The 24,861-nt window shown below is 44.2% G+C and overlaps 1 protein-coding gene across 3 annotated transcripts in view; it reads left to right on the top strand.

Annotated features, from left to right (window-relative positions):
* CLK3 (CDC like kinase 3) overlaps nucleotides 1-24,861 on the top strand; it is a 398,194-nt gene that overhangs the window by 223,728 nt on the left and 149,605 nt on the right. For all 3 annotated transcript variants that reach the window (XM_053717366.1, XM_053717365.1, XM_053717367.1), the window contains one exon: nucleotides 24,639-24,755. In XM_053717366.1, coding sequence (XP_053573341.1) covers nucleotides 24,639-24,755 — 117 coding nt within the window. The remainder of the gene's footprint in view (nucleotides 1-24,638; nucleotides 24,756-24,861) is intronic.

The following is a 24,861-nucleotide window of genomic DNA, read 5'->3' as shown; positions in this document are numbered from 1 at the left end:
CGCCTTAATTGCGCAGTTTCTTCTGGATGCAGTGCATGCAGCTTCATGTGAGAGGGTCTGGTGGCCATTAAAAACGTTTCTGGAAGGCTTATTTCGGTGGCGAATAACCCCCAAGGACAGGTGAAGCCGCAGCAAACGCTGTGGCTGGGACTGTAGTGGGTTTAAAATGGTTAATTTGATAAAATAGCTCCGGTTTCCTCATTTAAGGGGTTACAAACTTGAAAATTGGTGTGCAATACTTTCAAAGCATTAAGACACTAGGGTGCAAATTTGGTAAGGATCGGATATTTCCTTCATAGTTTTTCACACATTCAGAAATAAAGTGTGCTCTGTTTAAAATTTAAAGAGACAGTAACGATTTTGTTTAAAAACGGTTTTATTGCTTTAATAGCCTGTATAAGCCTGTCTAACATGTCTGTACCTTCAGATAGAACATGTTCTGTATGTATGGAGGCCAAGGTGGTTCCCCCTTTAAATGTATGTGAAAATTGTGCCGTGGCGTCCAGACAAAGTAAGGACAGTACTGTCACATTTAATAAGGTTGCCCAAGATGATTCCTCAAATGAAGGTAGTGGGGGTAGTTCACCATCCTCTCCTTCTGTGTCAACACCAGTTATGCCCGCACAGGCGACACCTAGTACATCTAGCGCGCCAATGCTTGTTACTATGCAACAATTAAAGGCAGTAATGGATAATTCTATAGCTAATATTTTATCCAAAATGCCAGCATTTCAAAGAAAGCGTGATTGCTCAGTTTTAAATACAGTGGAAGAGCAAGAGTGCGCTGATGATAATTTATCTGTCATACCCTCACACCAGTCAGAATTGGCAGTGAGGGAGGGTTTGTCGGAGGGAGAAATTTCTGATTCAGGAAAAGTTTCTCAACAGGCAGATCCTGATGTTGTGACGTTTAAATTTAAGTTAGAGCACCTCCGCGCCTTACTTAAGGAGGTACTAACTACTCTGGATGATTGTGACTCTTTGGTCATTCCAGAAAAATTGTGCAAAATGGACAAATTCCTAGAGGTCCCTGTGCACCCTGATGCCTTTCCGATACCTAAAAGGGTGGCGGACATAGTGTCTAAGGAGTGGGAGAAACCAGGCATACCTTTTGTCCCACCTCCTATATTTAAGAAAATGTTCCCCATTGTCGACCCAAGGAAGGACGCATGACAAACAGTCCCTAAGGTTGAGGGGGCAGTTTCTACGCTAGCTAAACGCACGACTATTCCCATTGAGGACAATTGTGCTTTCAAAGATCCTATGGATAAAAAATTGGAGGGTTTGCTTAAAAAGATTTTTGTTAAGCAAGGTTTCCTCCTCCAACCAATTTCGTGCATTATTCCTGTCACTACGGCGGCGTGTTTTTGGTTCAATGAACTAGAAAAGTCGCTCAATAAGAAGACTCCATATGAGGAAGTCATGGACAGAATTCACGCACTTAAGTTAGCTAATTCCTTTATTTTAGATGCCGCTTTGCAATTGGTGAGGTTAGCGGCGAAAAATTCAGGTTTTGCAATTGTGGCGCGCAGAGCGCTCTGGCTAAAATCTTGGTCGGCGGATGTATCTTCCAAGACAAAATTGCTTAATATTCCTTTCAAAGGTAAGACCCTTTTTGGGCCAGAATTGAAGGAGATTATTTCAGACATCACTGGGGGAAAGGGCCATGCCCTCCCACAAGATAGGCCTTTTAAGGCTAAGAATAAATCCAATTTTCGTTCCTTTCGCAACTTCAGGAACGGACCGTCTCCTAACTCTGCAGCCTCTAGACAAGAGGGTAACGCTTCCCAGGCTAAGCCAGCTTGGAAACCAATGCAAGGCTGGAACAAGGGTAAACAGGCCAAGAAGCCTGCTGCTGCTACCAAGACAGCATGAAGGGGTAGCCCCCGATCTGGGACCGGATCTAGTAGGGGGCAGACTTTCTCTCTTTGCTCAGGCTTGGGCAAGAGATGTTCCGGATCCCTGGGCACTAGAAATAGTTTCTCCAGGTTATCTTCTAGAATTCAAGGAACTTCCTCCAAGGGGAAGGTTCCACATGTCTCGCTTATCTTCAGACCGGATAAAGAGACAGGCATTCTTACACTGTGTAGGAGATCTATTAAAGATGGGAGTGATACACGCAGTTCCAACAGTGGAACAAGGTCAGGGGTTTTACTCAAACCTGTTTGTAGTTCCCAAAAAAGAGGGAACCTTCAGACCAATTCTGGATTTAAAAATTTTAAACAAATTTCTCAAAGTTCCATCGTTCAAAATGGAAACCATTCGAACAATTTTACCTACAATCCAGGAGGGTCAATATATGGCTACCGTGGATTTAAAGGATGCGTACCTACATATTCCTATCCACAAAGATCATCATCAGTTCCTAAGGTTCGCCTTTCTGGACAAACATTACCAGTTTGTGGCTCTTCCGTTCGGTTTAGCCACTGCTCCCAGAATCTTCACAAAGGTGCTAGGGTCCCTTCTAGCGGTTCTAAGACCGAGGGGCATTGCAGTGGCACCTTACCTAGACGACATTCTAATCCAAGTGTCGTCTCTTTCCAAAGCAAAGGCTCATACAGACATTGTTCTAGCCTTTCTCAGATCTCACGGGTGGAAGGTGAACGTAGAAAAGAGTTCCCTGTCTCCGTCAACAAGAGTTCCCTTTTTGGGAACAATAATAGATTCCTTAGAAATGAAGATCTTCCTGACAGAGGTCAGAAAGTCAAAGCTTCTAAACGCTTGTCAAGTTCTTCACTCTATTCTGCAGCCTTCCATAGCTCAGTGCATGGAAGTAGTAGGGTTGATGGTTGCAGCAATGGACATAGTTCCTTTTGCTCGAATTCATCTAAGACCATTACAACTGTGCATGCTCAATCAGTGGAATGGGGACTATGCAGACTTGTCTCCCCAGATTCAAGTAGACCAGGTAACTAGAGACTCACTCCGTTGGTGGTTGACTCAGGATCACCTGTCTCAGGGAATGAGTTTCCGCAGACCAGAGTGGGTCATTGTCACGACCGACGCCAGTCTATTAGGCTGGGGCGCGGTCTGGGACTCTCTGAAAGCTCAGGGTTTATGGTCTCGGGAAGAGTCTCTTCTCCCGATAAACATCCTGGAACTGAGAGCGATATTCAATGCGCTCCGGGCTTGGCCTCAACTAGCGAAGGCCGGATTCATAAGATTCCAGTCGGACAACATGACGACTGTAGCTTACATCAACCATCAGGGAGGAACAAGGAGTTCCTTGGCGATGAGAGAGGTATCCAAGATCATCAAATGGGTGGAGGATCACTCCTGCCATCTATCTGCAATTCACATCCCAGGAGTAGACAACTGGGAGGCGGATTATTTGAGTCGTCAGACTTTCCATACGGGGGAGTGGGAACTCCACCCGGAGGTCTTTGCCCAGTTAACTCAATTATGGGGCATTCCAGACATGGATCTGATGGCGTCTCGTCAGAACTTCAAGGTTCCTTGCTACGGGTCCAGATCCAGGGATTCCAAGGTGACTCTAGTGGATGCATTAGTGGCGCCTTGGTCGTTCAACCTAGCTTATGTGTTTCCACCGTTTCCTCTCCTTCCCAGGCTCGTAGCCAGGATCAAACAGGAGAAGGCCTCGGTGATTCTGATAGCTCCTGCGTGGCCACGCAGGACTTGGTATGCAGACCTGGTGAATATGTCATCGGCTCCACCATGGAAGCTACCTTTGAGACAGGATCTTCTAGTTCAAGGTCCATTCGAACATCCAAATCTAGTTTCTCTGCAGCTGACTGCTTGGAAATTGAACGCTTGATTTTATCCAAGCGTGGGTTTTCAAATTCAGTGATAGATACTCTGGTCCAAGCCAGAAAACCTGTGACTAGAAAGATTTACCATAAAATATGGAAAAAATATATCTGTTGGTGTGAATCCAAGGGATTCTCCTGGAGTAAAATTAAAATTCCTAAGATTCTTTCCTTTCTCCAAGAGGGTTTGGATAAAGGGTTGTCAGCGAGTTCTCTAAAAGGACAGATTTCTGCTTTATCTGTTTTATTACACAAACGACTGGCAGCGGTGCCAGATGTACAAGCTTTTGTACAGGCTTTGGTCAGAATCAAGCCTGTTTATAGACCCATGACTCCTCCTTGGAGTCTAAATTTAGTTCTTTCAGTTCTTCAAGGGGTTCCGTTTGAACCTTTACATTCCATAGATATTAAGTTACTATCTTGGAAAGTTCTGTTTTTAGTTGCTATTTCTTCTGCTAGAAGAGTTTCTGAATTATCTGCTTTGCAGTGTGATCCACCCTATCTGGTGTTCCATGCAGATAAGGTTGTTTTGCGTACTAAGCCTGGTTTTCTTCCAAAAGTAGTTTCCAACAACAATATTAACCAGGAAATAGTTGTTCCTTCTCTGTGTCCGAATCCAGTTTCAAAGAAGGAACGTTTGTTACACAATTTAGATGTGGTCCGTGCTTTAAAGTTCTATTTAGACGCAACAAAGGATTTCAGACAAACTTCATCTTTGTTTGTCGTTTACTCTGGTAAGAGGAGAGGACAAAAAGCTACTGCTACCTCTCTTTCTTTCTGGCTGAAAAGCATCATCCGATTGGCTTATGAGACTGCCGGACGGCAGCCTCCTGAACGAATCACAGCTCACTCTACTAGGGCTGTGGCTTCCACATGGGCCTTCAAGAACGAGGCTTCTGTTGATCAGATATGTAAGGCAGCGACTTGGTCTTCTCTGCACACTTTTGCCAAATTTTACAAATTCGATACTTATGCTTCTTCGGAGGCTATTTTTGGGAGAAAGGTTTTGCAAGCCGTGGTACCTTCCGTTTAGGTAACCTGATTTGCTCCCTCCCTTCATCCGTGTCCTAAAGCTTTGGTATTGGTTCCCACAAGTAAGGATGACGCCGTGGACCGGACACACCAATGTTGGAGAAAACAGAATTTATACTTACCTGATAAATTTCTTTCTCCAACGGTGTGTCCGGTCCACGGCCCACCCTGGTTTTTTAATCAGGTCTGAAAAATGTATTTCTCACTACAGTCACCACGGTACCCTATAGTTCCTCCTTTTTCTCCTAACCGTCGGTCGAATGACTGGGGGGCGGAGCCAGAGGGGGGGCTATATGGGCAGCTTTTGCTGTGCTCTTTGCCATTTCCTGTTGGGGAAGAGAATATTCCCACAAGTAAGGATGACGCCGTGGACCGGACACACCGTTGGAGAAAGAAATTGATCAGGTAAGCATAAATTCTGTTTTCTCCAACATAGGTGTGTCCGGTCCACGGCGTCATCCTTACTTGTGGGATATTCTCTTCCCCAACAGGAAATGGCAAAGAGCCCAGCAAAGCTGGTCACATGATCCCTCCTAGGCTCCGCCTACCCCAGTCATTCTCTTTGCCGTTGTACAGGCAACATCTCCACGGAGATGGCTTAGAGTTTTTTAGTGTTTAACTGTAGTTTTTATTATTCAATCAAGAGTTTGTTATTTTGAAATAGTGCTGGTATGTACTATTTACTCAGAAACAGAAAAGAGATGAAGATTTCTGTTTGTATGAGGAAAATGATTTTAGCAACCGTAACTAAAATCCATGGCTGTTCCACACAGGACTGTTGAGAGCAATTAACTTCAGTTGGGGGAACAGTGTGCAGTCTCTTGCTGCTTGAGGTATGACATATTCTAACAAGACGATGTAATGCTGGAAGCTGTCATTTTCCCTATGGGATCCGGTAAGCCATGTTTATTACGATCATAAATAAGGGCTTCACAAGGGCTTATTAAGACTGTAGACTGTTTCTGGGCTAAATCGATTCATTATTAACACATATTTAGCCTTGAGGAATCATTTTATCTGGGTATTTTGATATAATAATATCGGCAGGCACTGTATTAGACACCTTATTCCTTAGGGGCTTTCCCAAAGCTTAAGCAGAGCCTCATTTTCGCGCCGGTGTGGCGCACTTGTTTTTGAGAGGCATGGCATGCAGTCGCATGTGAGAGGAGCTCTGAGACTTAGAAAAGACTTTCTGAAGGCGTCATTTGGTATCGTATTCCCCTTTGGGCTTGGTTGGGTCTCAGCAAAGCAGATACCAGGGACTGTAAAGGGGTTAAAGTTTAAAACGGCTCCGGTTCCGTTATTTTAAGGGTTAAAGCTTCAAAATTTGGTGTGCAATACTTTTAAGGCTTTAAGACACTGTGGTGAAAATTTGGTGAATTTTGAACAATTCCTTCATGTTTTTTCGCAATTGTAGTAATAAAGTGTGTTCAGTTTAAAATTTAAAGTGACAGTAACGGTTTTATTTTAAAACGTTTTTGTACTTTGTTATCAAGTTTATGCCTGTTTAACATGTCTGAACTACCAGATAGACTGTGTTCTGAATGTGGGGAAGCCAGAATTCCTATTCATTTAAATAAATGTGATTTATGTGATAATGACAATGATGCCCAAGATGATTCCTCAAGTGAGGGGAGTAAGCATGGTACTGCATCATTCCCTCCTTCGTCTACACGAGTCTTGCCCACTCAGGAGGCCCCTAGTACATCTAGCGCGCCAATACTCCTTACTATGCAACAATTAACGGCTGTAATGGATAATTCTGTCAAAAACATTTTAGCCAAAATGAACCCTTGTCAGCGTAAGCGTGGCTGCTCTGTTTTAGATACTGAAGAGCATGACGACGCTGATATTAATATCTCTGAAGGGCCCCTAACCCAGTCTGATGGGGCCAGGGAGGTTTTGTCTGAGGGAGAAATTACTGATTCAGGGAACATTTCTCAACAGGCTGAACCTGATGTGATTGCATTTAAATTTAAGTTGGAACATCTCCGCATTCTGCTTAAGGAGGTATTATCCACTCTGGATGATTGTGAAAAGTTGGTCATCCCAGAGAAACTATGTAAAATGGACAAGTTCCTAGAGGTGCCGGGGCTCCCAGAAGCTTTTCCTATACCCAAGCGGGTGGCGGACATTGTTAATAAAGAATGGGAAAGGCCCGGTATTCCTTTCGTCCCTCCCCCCATATTTAAAAAATTGTTTCCTATGGTTGACCCCAGAAAGGACTTATGGCAGACAGTCCCCAAGGTCGAGGGAGCGGTTTCCACTTTAAACAAACGCACCACTATACCCATAGAGGATAGTTGTGCTTTCAAAGATCCTATGGATAAAAAATTAGAAGGTTTGCTTAAAAAGATGTTTGTTCAGCAGGGTTACCTTCTACAACCAATTTCATGCATTGTCCCTGTCGCTACAGCCGCATGTTTCTGGTTCGATGAGCTGATAAAGACGCTCGATAGTGATTCTCCTCCTTATGAGGAGATTATGGACAGAATCAATGCTCTCAAATTGGCTAATTCTTTCACCCTAGACGCCACTTTGCAATTGGCTAGGTTAGCGGCTAAGAATTCTGGGTTTGCTATTGTGGCGCGCAGAGCGCTTTGGTTGAAATCTTGGTCGGCTGATGCGTCTTCCAAGAACAAGCTACTAAACATTCCTTTCAAGGGGAAAACGCTGTTTGGCCCTGACTTGAAAGAGATTATCTCTGATATCACTGGGGGTAAGGGACACGCCCTTCCTCAGGATCGGCCTTTCAAGGCAAAAAATAGACCTAATTTTCGTCCCTTTCGTAAAAACGGACCAGCCCAAAGTGCTACGTCCTCTAAGCAAGAGGGTAATACTTCTCAAGCCAAGCCAGCTTGGAGACCAATGCAAGGCTGGAACAAGGGAAAGCAGGCCAAGAAACCTGCCACTGCTACCAAGACAGCATGAAATGTTGGCCCCCGATCCGGGACCGGATCTGGTGGGGGGCAGACTCTCTCTCTTCGCTCAGGCTTGGGCAAGAGATGTTCTGGATCCTTGGGCGCTAGAAATAGTCTCCCAAGGTTATCTTCTGGAATTCAAGGGACTTCCCCCAAGGGGGAGGTTCCACAGGTCTCAGTTGTCTTCAGACCACATAAAAAGACAGGCGTTCTTACATTGTGTAGAAGACCTGTTAAAAATGGGAGTGATTCATCCTGTTCCATTAAGAGAACAAGGGATGGGGTTCTACTCCAATCTGTTCATAGTTCCCAAAAAAGAGGGAACGTTCAGACCAATCTTAGATCTCAAGATCTTAAACAAGTTTCTCAAGGTTCCATCGTTCAAGATGGAAACCATTCGAACTATTCTTCCTTCCATCCAGGAAGGTCAATTCATGACCACGGTGGATTTAAAGGATGCGTATCTACATATTCCTATCCACAAGGAACATCATCGGTTCCTAAGGTTCGCATTCCTGGACAAACATTACCAGTTTGTGGCGCTTCCTTTCGGATTAGCCACTGCTCCAAGGATTTTCACAAAGGTACTAGGGTCCCTTCTAGCTGTGCTACGACCAAGGGGCGTTGCGGTAGTACCTTACTTGGACGACATTCTGATTCAAGCGTCGTCCCTTCCTCAAGCAAAGGCTCACACGGACATCGTCCTGGCCTTTCTCAGATCTCACGGATGGAAAGTGAACGTGGAAAAGAGTTCTCTATCCCCGTCAACAAGGGTTCCCTTCTTGGGAACAATTATAGACTCCTTAGAAATGAGGATTTTTCTGACAGAGGTCAGAAAAACAAAACTTCTAGACTCTTGTCGGATACTTCATTCCGTTCCTCTTCCTTCCATAGCTCAGTGCATGGAAGTGATCGGGTTGATGGTAGCGGCAATGGACATAGTTCCTTTTGCGCGCATTCATCTAAGACCATTACAACTGTGCATGCTCAGTCAGTGGAATGGGGACTATACAGACTTGTCTCCGAAGATACAAGTAAATCAGAGGACCAGAGACTCACTCCGTTGGTGGCTGTCCCTGGACAACCTGTCACAAGGGATGACATTCCGCAGACCAGAGTGGGTCATTGTCACGACCGACGCCAGTCTGATGGGCTGGGGCGCGGTCTGGGGATCCCTGAAAGCTCAGGGTCTTTGGTCTCGGGAAGAATCTCTTCTACCGATAAATATTCTGGAACTGAGAGCGATATTCAATGCTCTCAAGGCTTGGCCTCAGCTAGCAAGGACCAAGTTCATACGGTTTCAATCAGACAACATGACAACTGTTGCGTACATCAACCATCAGGGGGGAACAAGGAGTTCCCTAGCGATGGAAGAAGTGACCAAAATCATTCTATGGGCGGAGTCTCACTCCTGCCACCTGTCTGCTATCCACATCCCAGGAGTGGAAAATTGGGAAGCGGATTTTCTGAGTCGTCAGACATTGCATCCGGGGGAGTGGGAACTCCATCCGGAAATCTTTGCCCAAGTCACTCACCTGTGGGGCATTCCAGACATGGATCTGATGGCCTCTCGTCAGAACTTCAAAGTTCCTTGCTACGGGGCCAGATCCAGGGATCCCAAGGCGGCTCTAGTGGATGCACTAGTAGCACCTTGGACCTTCAAACTAGCTTATGTGTTCCCGCCATTTCCTCTCATCCCCAGGCTGGTAGCCAGGATCAATCAGGAGAGGGCGTCGGTGATCTTGATAGCTCCTGCGTGGCCACGCAGGACTTGGTATGCAGATCTGGTGAATATGTCATCGGCTCCACCTTGGAAGCTACCTTTGAGACGAGACCTTCTTGTTCAGGGTCCGTTCGAACATCCGAATCTGGTTTCACTCCAGCTGACTGCTTGGAGATTGAACGCTTGATTTTATCGAAGCGAGGATTCTCAGATTCTGTTATCGATACTCTTGTTCAGGCCAGAAAGCCTGTAACTAGAAAGATTTACCACAAAATTTGGAAAAAATATATCTGTTGGTGTGAATCTAAAGGATTCCCTTGGGACAAGGTTAAGATTCCTAGGATTCTATCCTTCCTTCAAGAAGGATTGGAAAAAGGATTATCTGCAAGTTCCCTGAAGGGACAGATTTCTGCCTTGTCGGTGTTACTTCACAAAAAGCTGGCAGCTGTGCCAGATGTTCAAGCCTTTGTTCAGGCTCTGGTTAGAATCAAGCCTGTTTACAAACCTTTGACTCCTCCTTGGAGTCTCAATTTAGTTCTTTCAGTTCTTCAGGGGGTTCCGTTTGAACCCTTACATTCCGTTGATATTAAGTTATTATCTTGGAAAGTTTTGTTTTTAGTTGCAATTTCTTCTGCTAGAAGAGTTTCAGAATTATCTGCTCTGCAGTGTTCTCCTCCTTATCTGGTGTTCCATGCAGATAAGGTGGTTTTACGTACTAAACCTGGTTTTCTTCCAAAAGTTGTTTCTAACAAAAACATTAACCAGGAGATTATCGTACCTTCTCTGTGTCCGAAACCAGTTTCAAAGAAGGAACGTTTGTTGCACAATTTGGATGTTGTTCGCGCTCTAAAATTCTATTTAGATGCTACAAAGGATTTTAGACAAACTTCTTCCTTGTTTGTTGTTTATTCAGGTAAAAGGAGAGGTCAAAAAGCAACTTCTACCTCTCTCTCTTTTTGGATTAAAAGCATCATCAGATTGGCTTACGAGACTGCCGGACGGCAGCCTCCCGAAAGAATCACAGCTCATTCCACTAGGGCTGTGGCTTCCACATGGGCCTTCAAGAACGAGGCTTCTGTTGATCAGATATGTAGGGCAGCGACTTGGTCTTCACTGCACACTTTTACCAAATTTTACAAGTTTGATACTTTTGCTTCTTCTGAGGCTATTTTTGGGAGAAAGGTTTTGCAAGCCGTGGTGCCTTCCATTTAGGTGACCTGATTTGCTCCCTCCCTTCATCCGTGTCCTAAAGCTTTGGTATTGGTTCCCACAAGTAAGGATGACGCCGTGGACCGGACACACCTATGTTGGAGAAAACAGAATTTATGTTTACCTGATAAATTACTTTCTCCAACGGTGTGTCCGGTCCACGGCCCGCCCTGGTTTTTTAATCAGGTCTGATAATTTATTTTCTTTAACTACAGTCACCACGGTACCATATGGTTTCTCCTATGCAAATATTCCTCCTTAACGTCGGTCGAATGACTGGGGTAGGCGGAGCCTAGGAGGGATCATGTGACCAGCTTTGCTGGGCTCTTTGCCATTTCCTGTTGGGGAAGAGAATATCCCACAAGTAAGGATGACGCCGTGGACCGGACACACCGTTGGAGAAAGTAATTTATCAGGTAAACATAAATTCTGTTTTTTCGTGTTTAAGTATCAGAGAGGCAAAAACATCACAGGCAATAGTGCATTTTCTGTCTTGTAGTATATTTGTAGGTAGTATTAAAAATTTAAATAGAAAAATTACCCTTTAAGTAAGTGGCAGCACAAAGTCTGAATTTTAAAGGGTATATGTTGTCATTTTACTGCAATAAATGTATTCCATCTTTCTTCAATACTTCCAACTACACTCTCAATAATAGGATGAGTATTCCCCCTACAGAGCGCTGCTGTTTTAAATTTTTGTGCAGATTATATCAGGGCTCTTTACATGTTTTGGTATTTACTTAATTTGCTGTATATAGCCATTTAACGCTTGCCTTAAAGTCCGCAATTTACATCCTAGACTGCACTGGGGAAAAACATGTGGCTTCTGTATCGAAGGCTTATGGCTGCCCCATCCGGGAAGCCCTGTATAGTGGCCGTTATTAATTTTGTGCTAGGAGTTTTTAAAGTGGGCCGTATAGTATAACTCGGTATCCGGTCTATAGTAGTACAGGGATTGCTGTATTCCTACCTACGTTAGACGGTGCTGCTGGTGCTGGTAAGTCCGGTACTCGAGTGATGCGTATTCAGGCTTGCGGCCTACTTATCCGCGGACCCGACTTTTACCCTCCTCTCTTGTGACCTTTTTAGTCTCAATCGATACCCCAGCTCATCACAAGGTGTCGGTCTGCTTTTTCCCTTCTGCTACGGCTCAGGCGTCCTCTAGAATTGTCGTGGAAGAAGCGCCTCAAACCGAAGCAAAAAATTATGCGGCCATCACAGACGCTGGCCGGCTCCGCCCCCCCCTGCTGCCTTTTTTTATTCTGAGAAAGAAATAAAACTCAAAAGAAAGTGGGCACTTTAATTTTATGACTGGTAACATATAACACTCAGACAAGGGGCTCTTTATGTTTGGGACATCAAGCTCTCTTACTTGGAGGGTATTGGACAGCCATAAGTACTGGAGCTGGGAGTTAAGCTCAATTTTTGATTATGGTGGTTATTTTCCCTAACGGTTTATGTAAACATATAAACCGATCCGGTAATGAGGTTTTCATTAAGCCCACGATGGGCATGGCTATCGGTTTCGCGCGCTTCCTGTACGCTGCGCAGTATTCAGCCTTTCTAGTATCGCATGGACGTCTGAACAATGTGGCACTAGAACCGCATGGTTTTTTAATCAATTAAGCAGGCGGTTTTAGCGCTATTGGGGTCCTGAAGATCCGGATCGTTCCAGTCCCAAAAACTAAACAGGGAGTGAGTCCGGTTGGCTGGTAGGCGCCTCAGCAGAGTTGCTGAGGTGTAAGGGTGTCTGAATTTTACCTTGATTAGCTGATGGGGTACGTTTTTCCTGATGCAGTAAAAAAGTTACCTTTTAAATTTTAAAGAGACAGTAACGGTTTATGTAATCAAACTTTTTTGAGTTAAAGTAATTTGATTAGCTTATGATCTTTTTTTGGGCACATTTTTCCTCATGTATTAAAAAAAGTTTTCCTGAGCAAATTTTTTCAAAAGCGGATGCTTCTCAGGAGTTTAATGATGAGATTCAGAGTATGCAGCAGCTTTCTCCCAAAGCGCCCCAAACTTTAACGTCTGCTCAAGCAGTGCCCTGTACTTCTGCTCTAGCGCCCGCTGGAGTTACCTTGAAAGACATAGCTGCTCTTATGTCTTCCACAATTTCTGATGCGTTGTCTGCTTTTCCAATGCTGCAAGGCAAACGTAAGAGGAAAGACAGACATGCAGTAAGTGAGGTTTCTAATGCAATGGTGGCAATCTCGGAAGTACCCTCCCAGGGAACTGAGGAGGAGGGTATTTCGGTTCCATCGGAAGGCGAAATTTTAGACTCAGAAAGTTCATTGCCTCTGACTGACTCGGAGGTTGTAACTTTTAGGTTTAAGCTAGAACACCTCCGCCTGTTGCTCAGGGAGGTTTTGGTTACTTTAGACGACACTGATTCCACAGTAGTGGTCGCTCCTGCGAAGTCGAGTAAATTGGACAGATATTTCGAAGTTCCCTTTTACTCAGACGTTTTTCCAGTGCCAAAACGAACCTCGGAGATTGTTTATAAGGAATGGGAGAGACCAGGTATTCCCTTCTCTCCCTCTCCTGTTTTTAAAAAGATGTTTCCCAAAGCTGACTTTTTCAAGGAGGCTTGGCAAACAGTTCCTAAGGTGGAAGGGGCTGTTTCCACCTTAGCCAAGCAAACTACTTTTCCCATTGAGGATAGTTGTGCTTTCAAAGATCGTATGGACAAGAAGTTGGAACCAGCTGCGTGCATTACTACTGTCACTAGTGCGGCAGCATATTGGTTTGATGCTGTCAGTCTCTCAGGACTGAGACTTCCTTAGAGGAGATCCAAGACAGGGTTAAAGCTCTGAAGTTAGCTAATGCTTTTTTTATGGACGCTTTTCTGCAAATTACTAAACTGGCAGCTAAGAGTTTGGGTTTCTCTGTCCTAGCCCGCAGAGCCTTATGGTAAAAACCTTGGTCTGCGGACGTGTCATCTAAGTCTAAGCTTCTAGCAAATCCAAAGGGGAAAACTTTGTTTGGACCTGGCCTGACGGAAATTATCTCTATCACGGGTGGTAAGGGTCATCTCCTTCCTCAGGATAAGAGAAACAAACAAAAAGGACGACAGAGTAATTTTCGTTCCTTTCGAAATTTCAAGGGAAATGCTTCCTCTTCCTCCTCTAAGCAGGAACAATATAAGCCTACATGGAGACCCAAAAAGTCTTGGAACAAGAATAAACAGTCCAAGAAGCCTGCTATTTAATCAAAATCAGCATAAAGGGCATGCCCCGATCCGGGACCGGATCTGGTAGGGGGCAGACTTTCCTTCTTCGTTCAGGCTTAGGTTTGAGACGTTCAGGATCCCTGGGCAATAGAAATAGTGTCTCAGGGATACAAATTGGAGTTCAAAAGTTTTCCTCCCAGAGGCAGGTTTCTTCTTTCAAGATTATCTGCAGACTAGACAAAAGGAGAAGCATTCTTACATTGTGTAGGAGACCTCTCTGCCCTGGAAGTGATTGTTCCCGTCCCAGTTCAGGAACAGGGTCAGGGTTTTTATTCCAATCTGTTCGTGGTTTGCAAAAAGGAGGGAACCTTCAGACCAATTTTAGATCTAAAAAGTCTAAACAAATTTTTCAGGGTTCCGTCCTTCAAGCTGGAAACTATCCGTTCCATTCTTCCCTTAATCCAGGTGGGTCAATTCATGACAACAGTGGATTTAAGACGCGTACCTACATGTCCCTATTCACTAGGATCATCACAAGTTCCTACGGTTTGCCTTCCAGGACAAACACTTTCAGTTCGTGGCTCTTCCTTTCGGCCTGGCCACTGCTCCCAGAATCTTCACAAATGTTCTGGGGTCTCTGTTGGCTGTACTTAGGGCACGGAGCATTGTTGTGGTGCCTTATCTGGATGACATTCTAGTCCAGGCGCCATCTTTTCAACAAGCAAGATCGCACACCAACACAGTGTTATCCTTCCTGAGAACTCACGGGTGGCAGGTAAATTTGAGAAAGAGTTCCCTAGTTCCAGACACAATAGTTACTTTCTTGGGGACCATAATAGACTCATTGTCCATGAAGATTTTTCTGACAGAAGTCAGGAAATCAAAGATTATCGATACATGTCTAGTCCTTCAGTTCACTCCTCGGCCATCAGTGGCCCATTGCATGGAGTTAATCGGGCTGATGGTGGCGGCAATGAACATCATCCAGTTTGCTTGTTTCCATCTCAGGCCTTTGCAGTTAAACATGCTCAGGCAATGGAACGGAGATTATGCAGACTTGTCTCCTCGAATAACTCTGGAGCAGGAGACAAAGGACTCTCTTCTATGGTAGTTGGTTGTCTCTGGATCATCTCTCCCAGGGAACCTGCTTTCGCAGGCCACCTCGGGTGATTGTGACAACAGACGCCAGCCTTCTGTGGTGGGGAGCAGTCTGGGGCTCCCTCAAGGCGCAGGGAGTTTGGACACAGTCAGAGTCTGCTCTTCCTTTAAACATTCTAGAGCTGAGGGCAATCTTCAATGCTCTTCTGGCCTGGCCCTAGAACTGGATCTCATGGCATCCCGACAGAATGCCAAGCTCCCGAGATATGGGTCAAGGTCCAGGGACCCCCAGGCGGAACTGATAGATGCTCTGGCGGTCCCCTGGACCTTCAGTCTAGCATACCTAGTCCCTCCGTTTGCTCTTCTTCCTCTGGTAATTGCTCGAATCAAACAGGAGAGAGCTTCGGTTATCCTTATAGCTCCGGCCTGGCCTCGCAGGATTTGGTATGCGACTTCCAGATGTTCAATCATTCTGTGGAGTCTTAATTTAGTTTGCAAGGTTCTTCAAGGGGCTCTGTTTGAGCCTATGCATTTCTTAGATATTAAGTTGTTATCTTGGAAAGTTTTATTTGTTGCTATTTCTTCTGCTCGTAGAGTGTCAGAGCTCTCGGCATTGTAGTACGAGTCTCCTTACCTTATTTTCCATTCATATAAGGTAGTTTTACGTACTAAACTAGGATTTCTTCCTAAGGTTGTTTCTGATCGGAACATTAATCAGGAGATTGTTGTACCTTCTTTGTGTCTTAATCCTTCTTCTAAGAAAGAACGACTTCTGCACAATTTGGACGTGGTCCGTGCCTTAAAGGTTTACCTGCAGGCGATTAAGGATTTTCGTCAGTCTTCTGCCTTGTTTGTGGTTTTCTCAGGAAAACGTAAGGGACAGAAGGCTACGGCTACTTCTTTCTTTTTGGCTGAAAAGTATCATACGTTTTGCATATGAGACTGCTGGACAGCAGCTTACCGAGAGAGTTACGGCTCCTTCCACGAGGGCTGTTGCTTTCTCATGGGCATTCAAAAATTAAGCTTCTGTGGAACAGATTTGCAATGCTGCAACTTGGTCCTCTCTTCACACTTTTTGAAAGTTTTACAAATTTGATATTTTTGCTTCGGCTGAGGCCGCTTTTGGGAGAAAGGTTCTTCAAGCAGTGGTGCCTTCCATTTAGGTTCCCTGTCTTGTCCCTCCCGTATCATCTGTGTACTCTAGCTTGGGTATTGTATACCATTAGTAATTAAGATGATCCGTGGACTCATCGTATCTTAAAAAAGAAAAGAAAATTTATGCTTACCTGATAAAAGTATTTCTTTTTTGACACAATGAGTCTACGGCCCGCCCTGTTCTTTTAGACAGGTTGTTGGTTATTATAAACTTCAGACACCCCTCTGCACCTTGGCTTTTCCCTTCTCTTCCTAACTTTGGTCGAATGACTAGAGTGGGAGGAGTTATTTAACAGCTCTGCTGTGGTGCTCTTTGCCTCCTCCTGCTTACCAGGAGGTGAATATCCCATTAGTAATTAAGATGATCCGTGGACTTGTATCAAAAAATAAATAAATTTATCAGGTAAGCATACATTTTCTTTTCTGAGACTTCATAGTATGAACATTCTGGGTCAGAGTCTGCTGCCTCTAAACCTGGCTGTGGAGGAGCCAGACTTTTTTGTTTTGCGCTTCTAAAATAAGTTTTTGGCTAATTCAGAGGTTCCAGAGGCCAAATTGCCTGATGAACCTTTGATTCCTGAATTGGATAGAGTTTGAGGACAGGGTGGTACCTTATCCTTCCATGCTCCTGTTAGATGGCAAACATTTTTAGAATGAATGGGACAGGATTGTATTCCTTTCTTTTTTATGACACGATGAGTCCACGGATCATCTTAATTACTAATGGGATATTCACCTCCTGGTCAGCTGGAGGAGGCAAAGAGCACCACTGCAGAGCTGTTAAATAGCTCCTCCCTTCCCTCCCACTCCAGTCATTCTCTTTGCCTACGTTAGTGATAGGGAGAGGTAAAGTGAGGTGTTAGATTAGATTCTTCAATCAAGAGTTTATTATTTTTAAAGTAGTGCCAGAGTGTGGTACTTTGCCCTAGGGTGTAGCCGTAGTCCATATCAGTCTCTTCGGTAGAGCTTTTGGTGGCTTTAGAGCAATGGGAACTTGTGGGACATAATTCTCACTGCGCCTCCCATACTGATGCTGCCCTGATTATGAAAGTCTGAAGGGATATACTCAGCCCTTTCTTTTTCTTTTTCACAGGCCAATGTGAGGCGATCAACCTCTCAAGCTAGGTGTGTTGCCCTGCTGCCGGGCAGATTTCTAAGGTAAGTGCTAATGTTTTATTTTCTGGGGATGTACGCAGAAATATTAGCACTTTAACAAATGGACACAGGATGACATTCTTCCTAAGGGGAGGATTAGTCATTGGGCAGTCTCTGCAGGCACTGGGGCATAGGAGAAGTGGCTTCTAAGATATCTTTGTTTTGTGCATTTTACTCCCAGCGGTTTTCTTTCAAGATTAAAAAGAACTAGCTGACAGGGAGTTTTTACCATTGTGTTGCACTTTGCTGTGTTTGGGGCAATCTGTACTCCGAACGGCTGGCAGATTGTTTGGGGCAAGTTTTGCCTTCCGGCGACTTTATTTCATATATTCTAGTCAGATGGGGAGGTTGTGATTAATATTGCCGCCATGATTCTCCCTGCATCTGTTTCTAAAGGTATTTAGCCTGCCGGGAGATTTATTTTGTCACGCCGATGATGGGTGGAGCTATACTACTCTTTGCTCATACCATTAGTACTGTTGAATCGGACAGTTATGGTGGGTCTTCTCTACTGCGTTTCTGTCACGCAGCAGAGAGACTTTACTCTGGTTTTAGAAATCTTAATTTCCCGGATAATGTACAGTGGCCTTTCTATTTCTTAGGCAATCCGGTGTCAAGTCTCCTCAGATTCTCTGAGGTTTGGGGATGTTTTTTATGTTAAATAATTACATAATAATTCAGTTGTTTTTTAACAGTAATCCTCATTTTTAGTTGCCCAAATGGTATTTTTAGTCTAAGTAAACTCTTTAACATTCAAAGACACAGTGTCTCTGATAAGGATATTCAATTTTTGTTTCATACAAAATGTGAATATACGTTTTGCTACGTTTGCATGCTAATCTAAGTTTTGGTTTTTTTTCTACACAGAAAAATAAAAAGTTACTGTTTAAAATTTAAGTGCCGTATTTCAAGAGGGAAACTATTTTTCCATTCTTTCTTTGGCCCAAAGGGGTCAATTAAGACCACGGGGGAATTGAATGCATACTAAATGCATGTTCCCATCAACAAGCACTATCTTAATTTTCTAAGGTTTGTCTTTTCAACACAAACATTTCTTGACCTTTTCCGGCCTGGTCACAGTTCTCGGAATTTTCTCAAGGGTTTGGGGTCCTCTGTTGGTGGTACCCCGATTGCGGAAACTTTGCAGTGACAACATTCTGGTTTGGACGTCTTCCTTTGAATGAGCAGGATTACCCACAATTTTTCCTGCAATCTCCTGAATGGAAGGTTAATTTGGAAAAGAGTTCCTTATTTCCAACTACAAGGGTAGTTTTTTTCTTGGAAGACTATATATTAGTCTCTTCATCAATGAAGCTGACAGTAGTCAGGAATTTAAGTTTTTTTTTTCCGATTCTCGCCTAACTCATCAGTCACATCAGTGGCTCAGTGCAGCATTTAAGAATACTTTGGTGGTTGTCTTTCGATCTTTGCTCCCAGGGACCCTGCTTTTAAAATTCTTCTGGGTGAGTGGGTCAACAGTTAATCAGCCTGTGGACTGGGAAACTGTTTGGGGCCTTCTAAGAGCAGGGAACATGTACTCGGGCGGAGTTTGTTCCTCCTATAAGCATTTGGAAAATGAGTGTTCTTTAATTCTCTCCTAGCTTGACCTTCAGTTAGCTTTGGTGGGATTTCTCAGGTTTAAGTTAGATCTTACTTCACCCGTGGTGGGAATTATGGCTGGGAGTGCTTTCCAGCCTGATTCTCCATGGGGCCTGTTGCAATTGAATTTCATGATTTCTCGTCAAACTATTAAGCGCCTGAGGTACGGATTGAGGTCACAGATCCCTCAGGCTGTTCTAATAGACGACTTGACGTTAACATAGAATTTCAATATGGCATATTTAAATGCCTCTATTTGATTTTTCTCCTGAAGCCTTGGCTCGGACTAAGCAGGAGAGGGCGTCGGTTGTCCTCATTTCTTCGGTGTGGTCCGCAGGATTGTTATGCAGTCCTGGGGGGACATGCCACATCTTCCTCCTGGGAGTCTCCATTGAGGAAGAACCTCCTATGTCAGGGACCTTCTTTTAAACAAAAATATTTTCCCTGAAGTTATTTACTGGAAGATGGAAGATTTGTCTTGTACAAGCGTAAATTAGTATCTGGTCATTGAGACCATGAATCAGGCGCGTAAGCCTGTGTCTAGTAGATCTTTACCCATATGATATGGCGTAGATAGTTATACAAGTGTGATTCCAGAAGATTCTCTTAAAGGGAATAGGGATCGGATTCCTAGAATTTTTCTACAAGTCATAGCTGCCTTGTCTATTTTATTTCAGGTTCGTCTGGTGGTCTTCCCAGACATATAATCGTGGGTCAGGCCTTGGTCAGAATCAGACCTGTGTTCAAACCAGCTACTCCTTCATGGAGTTTGAATTTGTTCTTAAAGTTCTTCAAGGGCTCAGTTTGAGCCTAGACATTCCTTAGATATTAAATTGTTATCTTGGACAGTTTTATTTCTTCTGCTCTCAGAGTATCAGAACTCTCGGCATTACAGTATGAGTCTCCTTATCTTATTTTACATGCAGATAAGGTATTTTTACGTACTAACTTGGGATTTCTTCCTAAGGTTGTTTCTGATCGGAACATTAATGAGGAAATTGTTGTTCTTTTCTTGTGTCCTAATCCTTTTTTTCTCAGAAGGAAGGACTTCTGCACAATTTGGACGTGGTCCGTGCCTTAAAGTTTTACCTGCAGACTTCTAAGGACTGTCGTCAGTCTAATTCTTATTTGTGGTTTTCTCAGGAAAACACAAGGGACAGAGAGCTACTTGGGAGAGAGGTTTTTCAAGCAGTGATGCCTTCTGTTTAGGTTCCCTGTCTTGTCCCTCCTGTATCATCTGTGTACTCTAGCTTGGGTATTGAATCCCATCAGTAATTAAGATGATCAGTAGACTCATCGTGTCATAAAAAAGAAAATAAAATTTATGCTTACCTGATAAATTTATTTCTTTTTTGACACGATGAGTCCACGGCCCGCCCTGTTCTTGACAGGTTGTGGGTTATGTAAACTTCAGACAACTCAGCACCTTGGCTTTTCCCTTCTCTTCCTAACTTTGGTCGAATGACTAGAGTGGGAGGGAAAGGAGGAGCTGCTGTGGTGCTCTTTGCCTCCTCTTGCTGACCAGAAGGTGAATATCCCATTAGTAATTATGATGATCCGTGGACTCATCGTGTCAAAAAAGAAATAAATTTATCAGGTAAGCATAAATTTTCTTTTTTCCCCGTCTTCTCCCTAAAACAAATTGTTCCCGGTCCTGGACTCTCTATGGAGTTGTAAGGTTCCGTCCCTACAAAGGATGGCACTATTTTCGCCCTTGCTAAACGTACTACTATCCCGCTTGAGGATAGCTCATTTTATAAGCCCATGGATAAAAGATGGAAACTCTGTTAAGAAGATGTTTCCACATACAGGATATTTGTTTTTCAACCGGCAGAGGCTGTTCCCGCGGTTGCTGAAGCAGTTACCCCCCTCGTCCCCTCGACGTTCTTCAGGAAAGAATTACAAATTTAGGTTGCTAATTCTTTTATCTGTGGTGCTAATATGCAGATTATTCGTCTGAATGCTACTGCTTCAGCTTTTTCTGTTCAGGCCCATCGGATACGACTTCTAAGTCTAGACTTCTTTCCCTCTCCTTTCAGGGAATGATTTAGTTTGGTCCAGGCCTGTACTCAATTATCTCCATGTTCTCAGGGGGCAAGGGTGCCCTCCTACCGCAAGAGAATATGAACTAGTCTAAGGGACAATTTTTGTTCTGATAAAGCCCATGTCAGCAGTCCTCCGCTAAGCCGGAGCAAAACAAAAGGTCTTGGAAGCCGGCTCAATCCTGGAATAAATCCAAGCAGAGCAAAAAGCATGCAGAGTCTAAGTTGGCATGAATGGGCATCCCACGGTCCTCTTTTGGATCGTGTAGGGGTAGTCAGTCGCTCTTTTTAGTCGCTTGGTTCAGGGACGTACAGGATCCATGGGTCCTGAAAGTCTTAGCTCAGGGTTACATGATAGGTTTTAAGTCTCAGCCATGCAAGGGCAGATTCCTCCTCTCTCTCCTGTCTTCCTGACCAGAAAGTAGGAGAGCCTTTCTGGGCTGTGTACGGGATCTATCCTCTTAGGAATTATTGTCCTGGTGCCTATCGCAGTCAGAGGTTTGGATACTGTTCAAACCTTTTCGTGGGCCAAAGAAGGAGTGAGCTTTCCGTCTGATTCTGGACCTAAAGTGCCTAAACAAGTTTATAAATGTCCCCTCGTTTAAGATGGAGACAATAAGTCCATTCTTCCAATCGTTCGAGAAGGGCACTTCATGACCACAATAGATCTGAAGGATGCTCCCTTCATGTACCAATCCTACAGGACCACTTCCAGTTCCTAGGGTTTGCATTCCTGGACCAGCACTTCCAGTTTATTGCACTTCAGTTTGGTCTAGCTACGCCTCCAAGAAATATTTCGAAGAGTGGACCGTTCGGAATCTCTCCTATGTCTTCTTCGATCCCATGGATGGAAGATAGAGTTCTCTTGTATCAAGTACCAGGATAGAATTCATGGGTACTATATTAGAATGGGTTTATTCTAACGGACCAGAGACGTTGCAAGCTAGCTTCAACATGTCGTCTTGCTTTTCAGACCTCCTTAAGGCCATCTGTGGCTCGGTATATGGAGGTGATTGGTCTTATGGTATCCAGCATGGACATCATTCCTTTGCCAGGTTTCACCTCAGACTGTTGCAACTGCGCATGCTGAAGCAGTGAAACGGCGATCATCGGATCTGTCTCAACAGATTTCTCTGGACATCCGATCGAGAAAACCACTCTCTTGTTTTTTTCCAGATCACTTATCCTGAGGGACATCCGTCTTAAGACCATCCTGGGTGATTGTGACTACGGTTGGAAGTCTGTCAGGATGGGGAGCTGTTTGGGGTACCAGGGAGGCACAGGGCCTTTGGACTCAGGTGGAAAGCTCCCTCCTGATCTCATTTTGGATCTTCAGGCAATATACAATGCTCTGAAGGATGGCCTCTGCTGGGTTTGTCCCAGTTTATCAGATTCCAATCAGACAATATAACCTCGGTGGCTTACATCTACCATCAGGGGGGAACGAGAAGCTCCCTAGCTATGAGGGAAGTATCTCGGATTCTGAAGTGGGCTGAGACCCACGTTTTGTTCGCTGTCAGCGATCCACATTCCGGGTGTGGACAACTGGGAAGCGGTTTTCCTTAGCAGACAATCCTTTCATCCGGGGGAAAGGTCTCTCCATCCCGGGCGTTTGCACAGATTTGCAAGAGGAGGATCTTATGAAGTCTCAATACCAAGCTACCCAGATATGGGTCGAGGTACAGGGATCCTCAGGCGGTGCTAACAGATGTATTAGCGGTGCCTTGGAGGTTCAAACTAATTTATCTTTCCGGCCGTTACCACTACTTCCTAGTATAGTGGCTCGAATCAAGCAGGTGTCGGTGCTTTTGATTGCTCCGTCTTGGCCGATGGCTCCTCTGTGGAAGTTACCTTGTCGCAGGGATCTGCTGGACCAAGGTCTCTTTGTTCATCAATGTCTAGATTCTCTGAGGCTGACTGCGTGGAGATTGTCCGCTTAGTCTAGTTGAGAGGGTTTTCTGAGAGAGTTATTTTTACTCTCATTCGAGCTCATAAGCTGGTTGCTCGGCACATCTATCATAAGTTGTGGAGGACCTACTTATTCTGTTCAGGATGAACTGGAGAAGGGCTTTTCTGCAAGTCCCCTGAGGGTATAGTTTTCGGCCCTGTCTGTTTCTGCACAAGAGGTTTGCTGAGCCTCCAGATGTGCAGTCTTTTGTTAAGGCTCTGCTAGGATCAGACCTGTGTTTAGATCTAATTCTCCTCTTTGGAGTTTAAATCTTGTTCTTAAAGAGTATCTGTGATTGCTGCTTTGCAATGCGTCCCTCCTTATTTGGCTTTCCAATGCTGATAAGGCTGTTCTACGAACCATGTTAGGTTTTCTTCCTAAGATTGTGGTTCCTTTCTTATGTCCTAATCCTTCTTCGATGAAGGAACGTTTATAACGCCATTCTGGATGTGGTTTGTGCCTTGAAGTTCTATCTTCAGGCCACAATGGAATTTAGACAAACTTCTTTCGTTGTTTGTTCTCCTTTCCAGGAAGTGTAGGGGTCAGAGGGCCTCTTCGACTTCCTTATCTTTTTGTCTGAGGAGTGTCATCTGTTTAGAATAGAGTTAGCGGGACATAAGCCTCCTCTGAGATTTACGGCTCATTCTACGAGAGCAGTGGTTTCCTCTTGGGCCTTCAAAAATTAGACCTCTATGGATCAGTTTTGTAAGGTGGCTACCCGGTCCTCCTTACATACTTTTTCCAAATTTTAGAAGTTTGATGTTTTTGCTTCTACTGAAGCGGCCTTTGGGGAAAGGTTTTGCAGGCTGTGGTGCCCTTAGATTAAGGTCCGCCTCTCTTTTTCCCCTCCCGTTAGCATTCTGTGTACTCTAGAGCTTGGGTATATGTTTCCCACAAGTAAGGAATGCAGCTGTGGACTCTTCCCATATTAAGAAGGAAAACATAAATTATAACTTACCAGATAATTTCCTTTCCTTCTGTATGGGAAGAGTCCACAGCTCCCGCCCGTGTTCTCCGATGGGCGGCCCTAAATTTAATTTTATTCTTCTGGCACCTTTTTCACCCTGATGTTTCTCCTACTGTTCCTTGTTTCCTCGGCAGAATGACTGGGTTTATGAGGAAGTGGGGGAGGTATTTAAGCCTTTGGCTGGGGTGTCTTTGCCTCCTCCTGGTGGCCAGGTTCAGTATTTCCCACAAGTAAGGAATGCAGCTGTGGACTCTTCCCATACAGAACAAAAGGAAATTATCTGGTAAGTCATAATTTATGTTTTTAGTAAAATTTCCAATAATCTGCAAAATTACTTACACTTTAGTGTTGTGATGTGTAGCCTGCTTCAACCCCCTTATAAGTGTCCATCTCCAAATCTTGTAGTGTCAAGTAACAAAGTGTTCATGTACTTATGCAAGCAAGGGAGGGTTGAGGAGGGACAGCATGTTCTGCTATTGTTTGTTGCCAAGAGGCTTGTTGCATGGGGATAATGTCACATGTTTTGTCAAAGCTTCAGCATTATACTGTGCACTGCTTTAGTCAGGTGCCATTAGACTCTGCCCCCTACCATGCAAAAGCTATGGCCTGGATAGCACCTTTCATATATGGAAATGCCCGGGGGGGGGGGGGGGGGGGGTGTTAATGGGGGTTAAAACAGAAACCTTTTTGCAGGTAAGCTTTGGCTGCATTATATTATTTAGAAACTTATGTTCATAATGTTTTATGTCCCTTTAATTAGATTTTAAGCTTTCATAGACAAGGAAGATATGATGTAACAACACTCCCTCTTTAGCTAATCTGCTCATACTCAAAACATTTTTGTATTTAGAGGGAACTCCCGAGTTGCACTAAAGATCATCCGCAATGTTAAGAAATACAGAGAAGCTGCTCAGCTGGAAATAAATGTCCTGAAGAAAATCCGTGAGACAGATCGGGAATGTAAATAGTAAGTTCAACTTCATTACCTTTCATCAAATAAATAAGAATGCATAAAAAAGACTTAAAACCAGGGGCGAAACTACAGGGGGTGCAGAGGTCGCAATTTTACAATA

The sequence above is a fragment of the Bombina bombina genome, chromosome 6 (assembly GCF_027579735.1).
Source record: "Bombina bombina isolate aBomBom1 chromosome 6, aBomBom1.pri, whole genome shotgun sequence".
NCBI lineage: Eukaryota > Metazoa > Chordata > Amphibia > Anura > Bombinatoridae > Bombina > Bombina bombina.
The sequence above is the reverse complement of the archived record's forward strand: the minus strand, read 5'-3'. Positions and strand labels throughout refer to the sequence as shown.